General features: G+C 40.6%; 1 protein-coding gene across 3 annotated transcripts in view; it reads right to left on the bottom strand.

Moving 5' to 3' along the window:
• Nucleotides 1-13,088, bottom strand: part of LOC103696949 (putative phosphoinositide phosphatase SAC9) — a 41,369-nt gene that overhangs the window by 22,667 nt on the left and 5,614 nt on the right. For all 3 annotated transcript variants that reach the window (XM_039128998.3, XM_088722145.2, XM_088722144.2), the window contains exons 5-7: nucleotides 10,971-12,199; nucleotides 7,266-7,373; nucleotides 6,965-7,135 (exon numbers count right to left, since the gene is read on the bottom strand). In XM_039128998.3, the coding sequence (XP_038984926.3) occupies nucleotides 6,965-7,135; nucleotides 7,266-7,373; nucleotides 10,971-12,199 (1,508 nt within the window). The remainder of the gene's footprint in view (nucleotides 1-6,964; nucleotides 7,136-7,265; nucleotides 7,374-10,970; nucleotides 12,200-13,088) is intronic.

The following is a 13,088-nucleotide window of genomic DNA, read 5'->3' on the forward strand; positions in this document are numbered from 1 at the left end:
CAATGTATGCTTTGGCCAGGCACGTTCATAAATGTCACGGCCCGCCTGCGCAGGGCACGTGACTATTGGGCCCACATGAGGGGGAAACACGGGGCTCCCCTGCCAGATGTTGGCCGGTTCCGGGGCTTCACGCAAGCGTCCTTCACCCCTCACCGATTTTGCTTCTCCCCAAAAACACATCTGCAGGATTTGGAAGCACCCGCCTCATATACCCAATCTCTGAAACGAGCCTCATGATCATGCTTCAAATACCATTTTCATAAAATATGCAATTTAAACAAAACAGTATTGTAAATCACAAAATTTTCATAAAACATGCACATGAAACCGTGCCCCCGGCATACCGTGGTCATGCTCTTAAATACTACTAAATCAATAAAATATCCATGCTGAGTAAATAAAACAGTATCCTACAATGTCAAGAAATCATGTAATATGCACATGTAGGAAAAATCGTGCCACCGGCATACCGTGGTCCTTTTTCTCTTGGATGCTACTGCGAAGTCAGACTCGACCACTGGCGGGGCCAGCTCAGTTACTATTCAGCCACTGGCGGGGCAGGCTCAGTTACTATTCAGCCACTGGCGGGGCAAGCTCAGTTACTATTCAGCCACTGGCGGGGCAGGCCCAATTCCAATTCAGCCACTGGCGGGGCAGGCTCAGTTACTATTCAGCCACTGGCGGGGCAGCTCAGTTACTATTCAGCCACTGGCGGCTCAGTCATTCACAGTAGCATCTTTGAGCCTATTATAGTGCCTCTGGGCTAGCTAAGGCTTTACAAACTTACATGCATGATTAAAATATCAGTATCATCATGTCACATACATAGCCATAGCTTCTGGGATCATGCAAGTTACTTATGCATTGTAACATATCATGCATGAAACATATATACTTAAAATAAATGCTTAGGAAAACATTAATAACATGACATGGTCCATAACAGGGTTAGGACAGGTTACTTACTTTCTTCACAAATCATGTATACAATTCAAATTGTATGAAAAACACTGGTTTATCTTATAAAACGTAATACAAGATCTACGATAAGATTAAGACAGATTACTTACAGTGATTCGTTTTCTCCCAAGTTTCTTACGTCCTGGTGACGGATCCTGAGTCACCTAAAATCACATTATAATGAGCATATTATTTCCTTTTACTTGCTTGGATTCTATCCGAAATTTAGCCCAAGTCTAATGTGTTCATATTGGAGCCTTGATTGGGTCCATATGGTTTAATTGGCCTTCTAATTGGTCATTAGGCTTAATCCCAAGTTTAATTGGGTCCAATTGGGTTCAGATCCCACTCAATCCCTCATCCGGGTTCACCCAACTAGATTGGGTCCGGTTTAATTGGGTTTACTTAACCCATTTCAATTTTATATATACACACACATATATACATATATATATATATTTATTTATTTAAGCTTAACGGGTTGCGGGTTCGGATCCGACCCGCAAACCCGTTACTATTTTCCTTTCTCCCCCCTTCTAGAGGCTTCCGCCTCTTCATCTCCGTTGCCTCCCTCTCTCCTCCGGCTCTCTTTCTCCCTCTTCTCTCCTTCGTTCTCACCGGAACCCACGCCTCCGGCCGGTCCTCCGGCCCCCTCCTTCTCCTCCGGCCAGATCTGTGGCCTTCTCCCTCTCGGTCACTCCCTCTCCTTCTCTCTCTCTTTCTCTTTCTTTCTTCTTTGTTTTCGCCGAGACCCTAGCCTCCGACCCCTTTTGTCCCCCCTCCGAAACCCACTGTCTCCTCCCCTTCTTCTCCCGCAGGCAACCGGGGAGACGAGGCTCCCCCCGATCCACCGACCGAGGCGGGGGGTTTCCCCCCGGTGCACCGGCGGAAGGGAAGGCCAGCCCTTCCTCCCTCCGAAGTGATGCCGGAGAGGGGAAGGGCTCGGAGGTGGGTCGGGATCCGGCTTTACTCGAAAGCCTCCACCCGCTCCGTCCACGGCAAGGCATGGCCGGAGGGGATGAAGCCTTAAGGTCCGGTGAGTTCATTTTATATTATTATTATTATTTTTTTTTTTCTTTTCTTCTGTTTCCTTCTCCCCCTCTTTCCTTTTTCTTGTGGGAGTCTCGCCACCACCTCTCGGCCGGCGGAGAGGTGGGGCTCGGCTGGGGCTGGCGGCCTTGAGGCCGCGTTGGTCGCCGGCACGGCAGACCCGGCGGCCCTTGGCTGCCCCTCAGCCCTAGGGCAGCCATGGCCGGGGCCTGTCACCCGCAGGCCGAGTCCGGCTGGGCTCGGCCCGGGTGGCGTGGGCTCGGCTTGGGCCGTTCTCAGGCCGGCCCGCGGCCTGTTGGTCCGGCCCGCAGCCTGTGGGTCCGGCCCACGGCCCTCCTCCTGTTCTTCTCTCCCGTGCCGGTCTCCTCCTCTCTGTGCCAGTCTCCTCCATTCTGTGCCAGTCTCCTCCCCTCTGTTTCATCAGTGAAACAGAGGGGAGAATACCCCACAGAGGGGTTTCTCCTTGCTTTATGATTTTATTAACAGGGAGTCCATACCTGGTTTTAGTCGGGTGTAGTCGGGTGTAGTCGGGCAGTGCTTCCTCCCTGGTAGTCCCCCCTTCTTCAGAGCTTCAGGGCTCCTTGGCCTTAGGCTCCAGGGCTTCGGCTCCTTCTCTCTTTCTCTCGTTCGGTGTTTAGGGGGGTCCGTGACTTGGGGTTGCCGGCAGAGGCTTAAATAACTGATTAGAGGATGAAACCCTCCTCTGAGACGTCCCATCCTCTCCTTTTCTCCATACTCCGGGACTGGCCGCCGCCCCCCCTTGTCTCCGGCGCGCCGGCATCGGCTGCCAGCAGGGGTGAGGGTCACCCTTCCCTGTCAGTCTTATCCCTTCGTATTTTAATATCTTCCCTGCCGGTCTTATCCCTCATAAGTATTATAATTATACTGCCTACAGTGACATTTGGGCCCAACCCTTAGCTGGGCCCACTTCTTATTGGGCCTAGTAGGTTGTGGGCCCGGACATTACATATCAAGCATGCATATCCTTTATCTACACCTATTAGAGATAGGAGAGAAACAACCCATCCCAAAATACAAGGGAAAGACAAAGGAATTAGGAGAGAACACCGTCATTCCTCCAACTCGATCCTAAGTTCCGCCATTCCTTTGCTTAATACTAGCTATCAAAAAATAAAAGATAAACAAAATAAAATAGGAGAAAGTTTATTCTTCCTCTTATCCTAGCCTCTCATTAATAAGGAATTGACTTGAAGTTGTTTGGGTTAGATCTGACCAAGCATAACCCGACCAAGAAAATATAAAATCTCAGTCTAACCTAATGGGACAATTAATTTAAGTAACAAAATATAAATTCAATTCAATCAAATGGATAGCAAAGAGACAACCCATCCCAAAATTTGAGCAAAAGGAAAAAGAATAAGGAGAAAAAATTGTAATTTCTTCAACTCGAACCTAAGTTTCTCCATTCCTTTGCCTAATACTAGCTATCAAAAATTTAATGATAAACAGAAAAAATAGAAGAAAACTTATTCATCCTCTTATTCCAAACCTAGCCTCTCTTCATTGAGGAATTGACTTGAAGTTGTTTGGCTTAGATCTAACCAAACCTAACCTAAGCCACAAAATATTCAAACCCAGTCCAACCTAACCTGATAATTAATCTGATTAACAAAATTTAAACTAAATTCAAATAAGAAATCTTTGTATATGTGAGCATATTTAGTTCAAACCATGGTATGCCGAACCGGCCCGTACTGGCCGGTACGGGCCCGTACGAACCGGTCCGGCCAGCTACCGGTACGCCGAAGTCGTGGAAACAAATACAGGCTGGTTTTGTGCTGGAGACAAAGAGAAGAAGAGAGCGCAGGGAAGAGAGGGAGGGAGGAGACCTGTGGCCGCCATCGGAGAGCTACGGACAGGCGGCGGAGGTCGGGGGGCGGAGCCGCGGGGGCGCAGTGGAGGCCACGGGTTTTTATTTGGGGGGTTTTAAATGAAGTCGGCAAATCGGGGACGCGGCCCCCACTTCACTTAAAACCCCCAAATTAAAAATCCGCAGCTGCGGCCTCGACCTCCGCCGCGCCCCTGCGGGTTCCCCCGCCCCCCACCGGGCTCCGCCGCCCCCCTGGCCTCCGCCGCCCCTCCGCGGCTCTCCGATGGCGGCCACAGGTCTCCTCCCTCTCTCTCTTTCCCGCGCTCTCTCGTTCTCTTCTTCTTTCCCGGCTTCGGTGGGGAAGAGCTGGCTGGTTCGTACTGTCCGGTTCCAGTATAAATCGGAACTGTACCAATCCGGTTGGAGACCATTACGCCTACCAGACCCGGTACGGCAGAGCTTGGTTCAAACCAACCAAATATACCATAATTATCTAACTTAACCTCACGATTGATCTCAACAATTTTAAATTTAACAAAATACACATGTAACAACCTAAATCTAATCTGACATCACAATTAATCTGCTTTGGAAAAGCATGGGGTAACATTTTTGTCGCTTTTATATAAAGTTCTATTTACTTTAATTTAGCAAGAATTTTTCTTATATGTCAATAATATAAAACACGCACTTTTTTGTTTTGTACGTTAGTACTTATTTCTCCCATTTATCTCCCACATTGTGGGGGTGTTTTGCTTGTTCTGATTTATACAGATGGGATGTCTTATCTCTAATAACCAAAAAAAGAAAAATACCACTAGAGAAGGATGCCAGTTCAATCACTCATGCTTTGCCCATGTTAAATAATAGGTTGAGAACTTGTAATTACTTCCTAAGTACGTACAATCTAGATTCTAGAGCAATAAACAAAATACATCCTTTTATAAAAATATGATGATTTCTGAAATATCTACAAATTGATCTCAAAAATTTTAACATCTTGGCTGAATTCATGAGTTATGATTTAAGTGATGAATACAATAAAGATAATTCTGCATTATTAATGTCACATTACTAATGATGGAGGTGATTCATACCAGCAGACTCACAAAGTAAATACAAGGAGTATAGATTAAAAAAAAACTAATTCAACTAGCATCAGCCATGGTATGATTGCAGTGAATATGGTGCGCCTCTGAAACAATATAAAAAAACTCAAAAGGCGTAGGTCTTGCCGATAGAATTGCCCAAGAAATCTTCTGAAGGTACGTATAGAAGTAATTAGATATGGGAGAAGAAACATTTGGACTTTATTCAACTGACATCTTAAATTAAAGTCGGCAGAACTGTTCCGAACCAGACAGTTCCGGCCGATCCGAGCCGTACCGGTGGCTCACCGATACGGTTTTGGCAACAGAAACGAGACCCATTGCCAGAGCTGGAGAAGGAAAGAGAGAACAAGCGAGGAAGGGAGGGAGAGGGAGAGGTCGGGATGTCGGCGAAGGGCCAGCGGAGGCCGTAGGGGGCCGAATGAAGCCGCGGCAGGTGAGGTTGCGGCCGGTTTTTCTGTTTCAAACAAAACATGAGTCTAATCGCGGCCTTGCTTCCTACAGACTCGGCCGGCCTCCACCACCCTCCTCCAACCTCCCTCCTCTCCCCCTTCTCTTTCTCTCCTTTTCTCTCTCCCACTGTACCGTGCCCTCTGTTGGGTACAGGCCTGGCACGGCCCGTACCGAGTAGTGCTGCCAGAAAACCAGTACGGTGCCCGAAACCGGTTCTTCCGACCTTGTCTTAAATGAAACCCGTACTAGTCTTCTACTAAGGAAAATCTAAAATCCTACCTAGTAATGAAGAGTGTAAGTCAAAAGTAATTAAATCTCAACTTAGTTTAGATGATATGAAGAGTCCATTATCACACAAGAAGGGAAAGATATAAATACATTGATATGATGTTATATACACAATATCCACTCAGTCACCCTCTCCCTCTAACCAAGATAAAGAAGATCCAAGCAACAACCCTAATGAACTCAACTAAAATACTAACCACTATAGTAGGCGATATCTCAGTTGCCATCAATTGTGAACGTTAGAAGGAAGCAACATAATGAAAGGAGTTTTGGAATCTGCCCGAGAGCAAGCAACACCAAAAATTGTTTGTGCCATCCTCAGTGTAAGGTACGTGGCCCATCAACATTGCTCCTCACTTGTCAATAATTTAGTACAAGACTATAGTATTCAGTTTCAAAACTATGCTTACAAGTGTCAATCTTTCACTTGATCTTCTGATTAACTAGGTCCTCGCATGAATAGTGTACCCATGAATACTCAGAAACAGAAAGACTAGTTAAGAAATGAGTATATAGTGAAGAAACCAAGCAACCATATCAATATAGGAGATGATTTAGTTGTGTAGAATGAGGACTAGGCCTCACTAGGAAAGAAGACCTTGGATTTGAGCGAAGGCCACAAAAAACAAGGTGAAGATAACCAAAAAGCTATAAGATATATATCAATATCTGAAAAAAAAACAAGGTGAAGATCACCAAAAAGCTATAAGATATATCAATATCTGGAAAAGGTCGCACTGGCAAATGAATGTATTCCTTGACAAAATAACTGAATGGGGTGAGGGTTGTTTGTCTTAGGCAGTTTATTTTCATAGATCTTTTATATCATTCCAATCTTTATTCAGTTTTCAGTAAATTATCTGATTATGAGAAACGTGTCGAGTAAAATTCCCAGAAAACAACCAATAATATCATATTGCAGCCTCAGTGGATACGTAAATTCATATAATTACCAAGCCTCGAGCATGGGTTGATCATATGATAAAGTAAAGTAAGCATGATTTTAAGTTTCAAATTCTGCAATGTCAAAGTTTCTAGGATGCTACAATCTATAAAAGTACTAGACCAAGGAAGCAGTTACTAATTTTTTTTTTGTAGAAAAAAAGTAATGGGAATCAAAGTTACAAAGAAATAAAAAACAAAATAAATTGACTAAAGTTTATTTCAACAGATCTGTTTTGAATGAAGGATATCCTAGAGAAAATATGTAGGAGGTATTATTGATACTCCTGTAGCATGGGAGTTGAAAAGTCATGTTGAAGAGAGATCAAACCTCAAGAACAAGCTTGAGACCATCTAAACTGCATCCAGTCCTAACATCTACAGTTGCCGGGTATGCCGAATCTTCTGCACCATGTGACACTGTCAGAAGAAGCTGACAAACATGGCAAGGCTCTTGAAGATAAATAAATAGTTCAACAACATCTGCAGCTGGTGGGCAGACCTGCGAAAAGAACTCTTCACCTTAAGTAGGAGCCTATAATAGTGAATATTGCATCAAATTAATAAAGCAACAGAAAGAAAATTTCTGCAATAGGAAGTTTTCTGGATTGTTACAGGTGAAAATATCATACCCATACTAGCTCTTTTTTCTTAAAACTAAGAAGGCCCGAATCACCATTAGCAATTGGGATCATACTCGGAATTGGTTTCAGGAAGCACCCCGAAGGTCGTGATAATACCTGTATGCAACCACCAAGCACATTTAAAATCTAGACATATAACTTCAGAATCCCAGTAAAGCCAGGCCTCAATAACATGCCGATAAATAAAGAGATGCAAATGGAAGTAACCAGTCCACAGATTGCAGAATCATTTTCAGTATACATATTGCAATCATTTCATGGATGAATAAGGCATGTTGTAGTTGATTGTTACTCCTAGAAGCTAGCAGAAGAATTGCCTGACTCCTTATATTGGAACTTGGAAGAAGAGAGAAATAAAATCTTATACACAACATTAAACTATGTACTCTAGCTAGACAAGCAATGAAATTCCTATGTTAGATCAGTAGTTGTTCAACGACGAGTACAATCAATCAATCTATCATATATGGAACTTTTGACTGAGGATAATATATAATGACATTAATCAATTGCTAGATTCATGTAACAACCTTGTCAAAAATGGTGATGTCATTCTACATCAAAGCAACAATAAATGTTTGGATCTGTACATTGACTAAGAACAAAAACTAATCAGCATTTTTGTGATGCAATTAAAAGTGAGAACGCAAGTGTTAAATAGAGTGATCAATTTTAAATCAGTGATAGCAGATTATTTGGGTTTCCATATATGCTTCTAGGAAGAGTATACAAGATACAAGGAATACTTTTAAGGTTGAATATGTAATGCATAATGGACACAAATAGTAGTTCTAAGGAGGAATGCCGGCCAACCCACCCAACCCCCAACCCTCTCAAATATAAACCTTGTCCCAGGGAGGGGAAAAAAAGACCATTCCTGCCCCAAATATTTTATTGGACTCCTCACACTCTGATCGTTGGCTCAAGGAAGTTACAGATCAAAAGTTCCACTTCTCATGTTATCTTTTGAATATTAACAAAATTATCCAGTGGGAAGTCCCCCAGCAGTTTTCTATATCGATCAGTAAAACCGTCCCTTCTAAAATATTTTTATGTTAGCAAATCACAAAAACAAGACCATAACAGATTTTGATAATATATTACTAGAAATTGAAACTTGAAAGTGTAAGACTATAATCTATAAGGTTGAGTAGTTTAGTCAAAGTGACTCGGGCTAGCTAGTTTTATCAGCACTGGCAACAATATGAATACATATAGGTTACTTGTTTTGACTGGATTGATCAAATCTAACAACATTGCATTTTTTTCCTTATGCATCAACTAGGCTGACCAAAATGATATGAGTTTGCTCGGTACCATACCTAGCAACTTTGTAACTGTCTAATTAAAGGTAAGCTTACCTCAATCTCAAGGGGCCAATGTGCCATTCGTGGTGCCATCAAAACAATTAGACAAGCACTAGAAACATCACAACTGTAGCCTAGACCAAAAGCATTATGTCCAAGCAAATATCCAAACTACTATATAAGGGTTAAAGCACCGATAATCATACGCATAACAGTTCTACCAGAATGATGTCATAATGCACATGACACGTCTATTAGCGCTAGCACCGCAGTGACTAGGTGTATACCATATGGGCATACAGTACCATATGGAGAGGCAAGCTACCAGTACTTTACCGGCCGATATGGTACAGCCATTATGCCCCAATATGCATCAATACTTAGAATTCTTGCTACAAGTGCTTAATTTTAGGGCCACCTAATTTTCAAATTCAGCAAACTCAAATTTTGTTGCATGTACATCGACCCAACTAGACCTTTACAGAACAAAGTAGTTGTAACTAGAGGACACTATCAAAATGCCCCATCTCATTTAGTTACAGTAGAAAGCATCATTCTACTTCTACTCCGATATTTGTATGAGAGCAAGCAATATTTATTGCCAAAGTGCCCTAAAGATGCATCACTTATGAAACACTATAAAAGCATCTCTTAACTTTATCAGAACCCAAAGCTTATCAAATTATATCTATCCATCACTTTGTATTACTTATTTTAAAAAAAAAAGAAAGAAAAAATTATATTGTCTTCGGCAAGATATATCGACTATACACTAATATGTAGTTTTCATTTTCGCTTGCATGTATTTTATTATATTTTGATCCTATTAAATTTAAGCCATGATCCGAGGAAGCTTTGCCTCCATGTTCCACTTTAGCCTTCAACCCTACCAGTACTTTGGGTGTGCATTAAGAAAAGTAGGAAAATGGGGGAAGATAGGGAGAGAATGAATTTGAGACTGCAAGAGAGATGGGGTTCACTTAGATTATCTAAAAGAAGAAAAAGATACTGCATCATAGTTAAGAGAGAGAGATGGGCATTTTTTTCAAAGAAGGAAAAATATCATATTTATGGAACCACGTGTATTTACAATATGGATCCCACAGGGCTTCACTTTTGGAGTCCAACCTCACATGGCCAACTCCAGGAGTTCCCATTATAATATGGTAGATTTTCATCTATTTAAGTAGCATTTTGATATTCAGAAGCTGCATATGCCACGGTACCTCCTACATCAACAATAAGTTCATCAATCAAAAGTGTTAACAGATACTAAGTATCATCATTGCTTTAGAACAACAATGACTAGAAATCTATTTTTCACAATAAATACTTAATCTATATTTGATAAATTTTAATTAATTTTTTAAGCACAATTTTTCTTCTCAATGTCCAACAAGTTGCATTTCGTAGTACATTTTTTAAGCTGCTTCCAAACCAGTAAAACAATGTGTGGATTATCTCTCCTCTTCATCACCCACCAATTGCCTAGGAAAGAAATGGCTTCCATTTTTGACCATCCTGGCATTAGCCAAATTGGTTCTCTAGAATGCTGTTCGTTTTCTTAATCTTCAATAAATATGATCACAACTGTATTACCTGGACACTTATATCCAGCTTCAAAAAAATCTGAGTCAGGTATTGTATCAAACACTTGGATACTTATGAAGCTATGATTGTCACTTTTAAAGATTGGAAAGAATGAACTCCTCCAACAATGAGTTTTGGTCCTTCATTTTCGTTTTAGAAATGAGTATTAATTCTTTTGAATGATTGGTCAAGGATATATGTATTCAAATAACTTGAAAAATATTATTTTCATTTTATCCACAAGTTAAGCTGAAAGTTTGAATGAGAAATATGTATATTGAAAGACCTTAACAAACAATATCTTTTTAATATATACTTTTAATATTTAATCAAACAATATTAAAGGTATAAATATATATAATTTAGTTAATATTGTAAGTTATTCTACAGATCCCCATCTCTTTTTTCCCTCTAGCCAAGTCAAACACTTGGGTACGTATCAGAATCTAATTCTCATATCCGTGTCCATGCAACACTAGATAAATAACACATTAAAATTTGTTAAATTTTAGGGGCTAAGCATAGCAACAAATACTCAAACCGAAGAAAAGAGTTTTGATGGTGGTCCCATATGCAATTAGTAAGAATACTTTCAATAGTCTACTAATTTCTTTATGCAACAGTTAGTTATTTGAGTTCTACTATGAATGTGATAGTAATTAGCATTAGTAATAATATACCCCATACATAACACATTCATTTAATTAGTATATAAGACAAAAGGGCATCTGAAAACAAACATATCAGATGAATGAAATAAAATGTGAAAAACTACAGCAAATTTAGTTATACCTACTTTCAGAGGATAAATAGGGGCAGAAGGAAGATGCTTGAAGAGCCTTAATCCAAGAAACATTTCCAGCTGCTTTTGACGAGAACTGTCAATAAGAACATTTTGATATCTTCTCTGAAGAGTGATCTTAACATTCTGTGCCGCTGAGAACTTACTAAACTTTCCACCCTCATCACTAAATATATTGAGAATATGACTATGCATGGCTTTTGAGCCGGTATAGAGAGTTGCATGGATGTCACCTGCTAGCAGGAAAAGATCAGCCAGTTGATTTATCGGAGTTAACATTGTTGAACTCTTGAATTGATCAAATGACATATCAAATCTCTTCCAAGGTTTATCCTGGCGTGGAGGCTCCCAGGTGGTAGTCCGTGTGTTATGATCAATGTAATAAGGCTTTCCTGTAACAGAATCAAAACGTTCCTCCCACCCTGGAGGCAAAGTATCTGTACTTCCACCATAATTACCAAAATCTGCATATCTATTCATTGAAGGAAATCCATAAACTGCATCTCTATCAAGAGAGATGCCTAACCGCCTACACTGTTCAACAAAAACTTGAAGAGCCCCAAAAAAGCTGGCAGCATTTGTTCTATCCAAGGAATCTGCGCAATTGAAACGTATGACCCCATTCGGGAGAGATGTTAGGCAAAATCCACCCTCAAAGTCATCATTACTGACAACTAATCCTTTGCATTCCTTGAGCTGCTGCCAAGAAGGAAAATAATTTCCTTCACAAAATCCAATGGTCATTGTGGGTGCCTTGAGATGTTTCCAGAGCCCCTCAATTGTCTGTTGCTCACCTTTTGATTTTACAGAGGCATGCCAGTCATAATTTATCAACTGAATCCAAGTATGAGGAAGCTTGCCAGTTGATCTAATATACTTTAGGGAATCTTTAAAATGTTCAACCAAAATAGTTTCTGGCTTTCCTTCCCCATTCCTAAGTAAGTTAATGCATACAATAGGAACCAAAGGAGTTTTCTTTTGCCTGACAGCAGTTAGTTCAGAACTTTGAGCACCATATCTCCTACTTAATCTCTCGTAGTACTGGGAACTTCCTTTGTAAGGATCCTGACCTGAAACATAAATTTCAGCTTCCACAGCCAACTTTAACTCCGCACCCCACCAGATTGGAATAGTTCCCCGTCGCCAGATATATGAGCTAAATGGGATGTTTTGTCCAGCCCTCTGGGCAACCCATACAAGCTGCTCACACTCCACTTCATTACCTGTTGTATATACCGTAAGAACCCAACAGGAAAGCCTTCTAACGTAAGATCAACTGCTACAAATTATTAGCATGAAGACTGATTTCGATAAAGAAAACAAATTGTGACAACAAAAAAAGAAGAAAAAGTATACCTCACAACCAGATGGCATGCCTTGCACACACACAGGCAATTCAACTACAGCTTTGGTAAATGAGACATCAACCCATCAAGGAAGAAAAATAATTTCCACTCATTTGGACATTAGCCTTGATTATTAGAGTATATAGCCATCATTCAACAAATCGACTTAAAAGCCAAAAGTTGTAATATTAATAATGGGCAGTTTTTTTGCCGAAAACAGCTGAGATCATTAAAAAGCCTAATGATAAACTAATCACATCACATACTACAAGGTAAGCAAGAGATCAAAGAAATGAAATTTTTGTACATAACCTACAGAGGTAGTTTAACTAATTAAGAGCTTAAAAAGGCACATAAATTATATTAAAATGCACCAATACTTGTATATAATTACAAAGTATTCATATGTAGCTTTGTAATATAATAACCAAAGTCATTCTAAAAGTGTGTATGGCATCATCCTATGATACTAAATTTGTTCTATTTATTATTTTTGATTTCATATAAAAATCACAAGTCATACCAAGAAGATTGCGTAATCTATTCTCAAACAGCAGATCTTGGGATGAGAATTCATAAACAAATGTCATTTGTTATAGGATAACCCTAAAACATGCTATTCAGTGCCATTGAGACTCTGGTGCCGTGAAGCTAGTTAATCTTCACAATCAGTTTCAATCTCCTAGTTCAACTGCCGGATCATCTTTGAGCATTATTTTCATGCAACTAACCTGGTATATGCACAGCAAAAGATATAAACCAGGAA

Source organism: Phoenix dactylifera, chromosome 5 (assembly GCF_051530095.1).
Source record: "Phoenix dactylifera cultivar Ajwa chromosome 5, Ajwa_hap1_PhDact_Kaust_v1.1, whole genome shotgun sequence".
Lineage (NCBI taxonomy): Eukaryota > Viridiplantae > Streptophyta > Magnoliopsida > Arecales > Arecaceae > Phoenix > Phoenix dactylifera.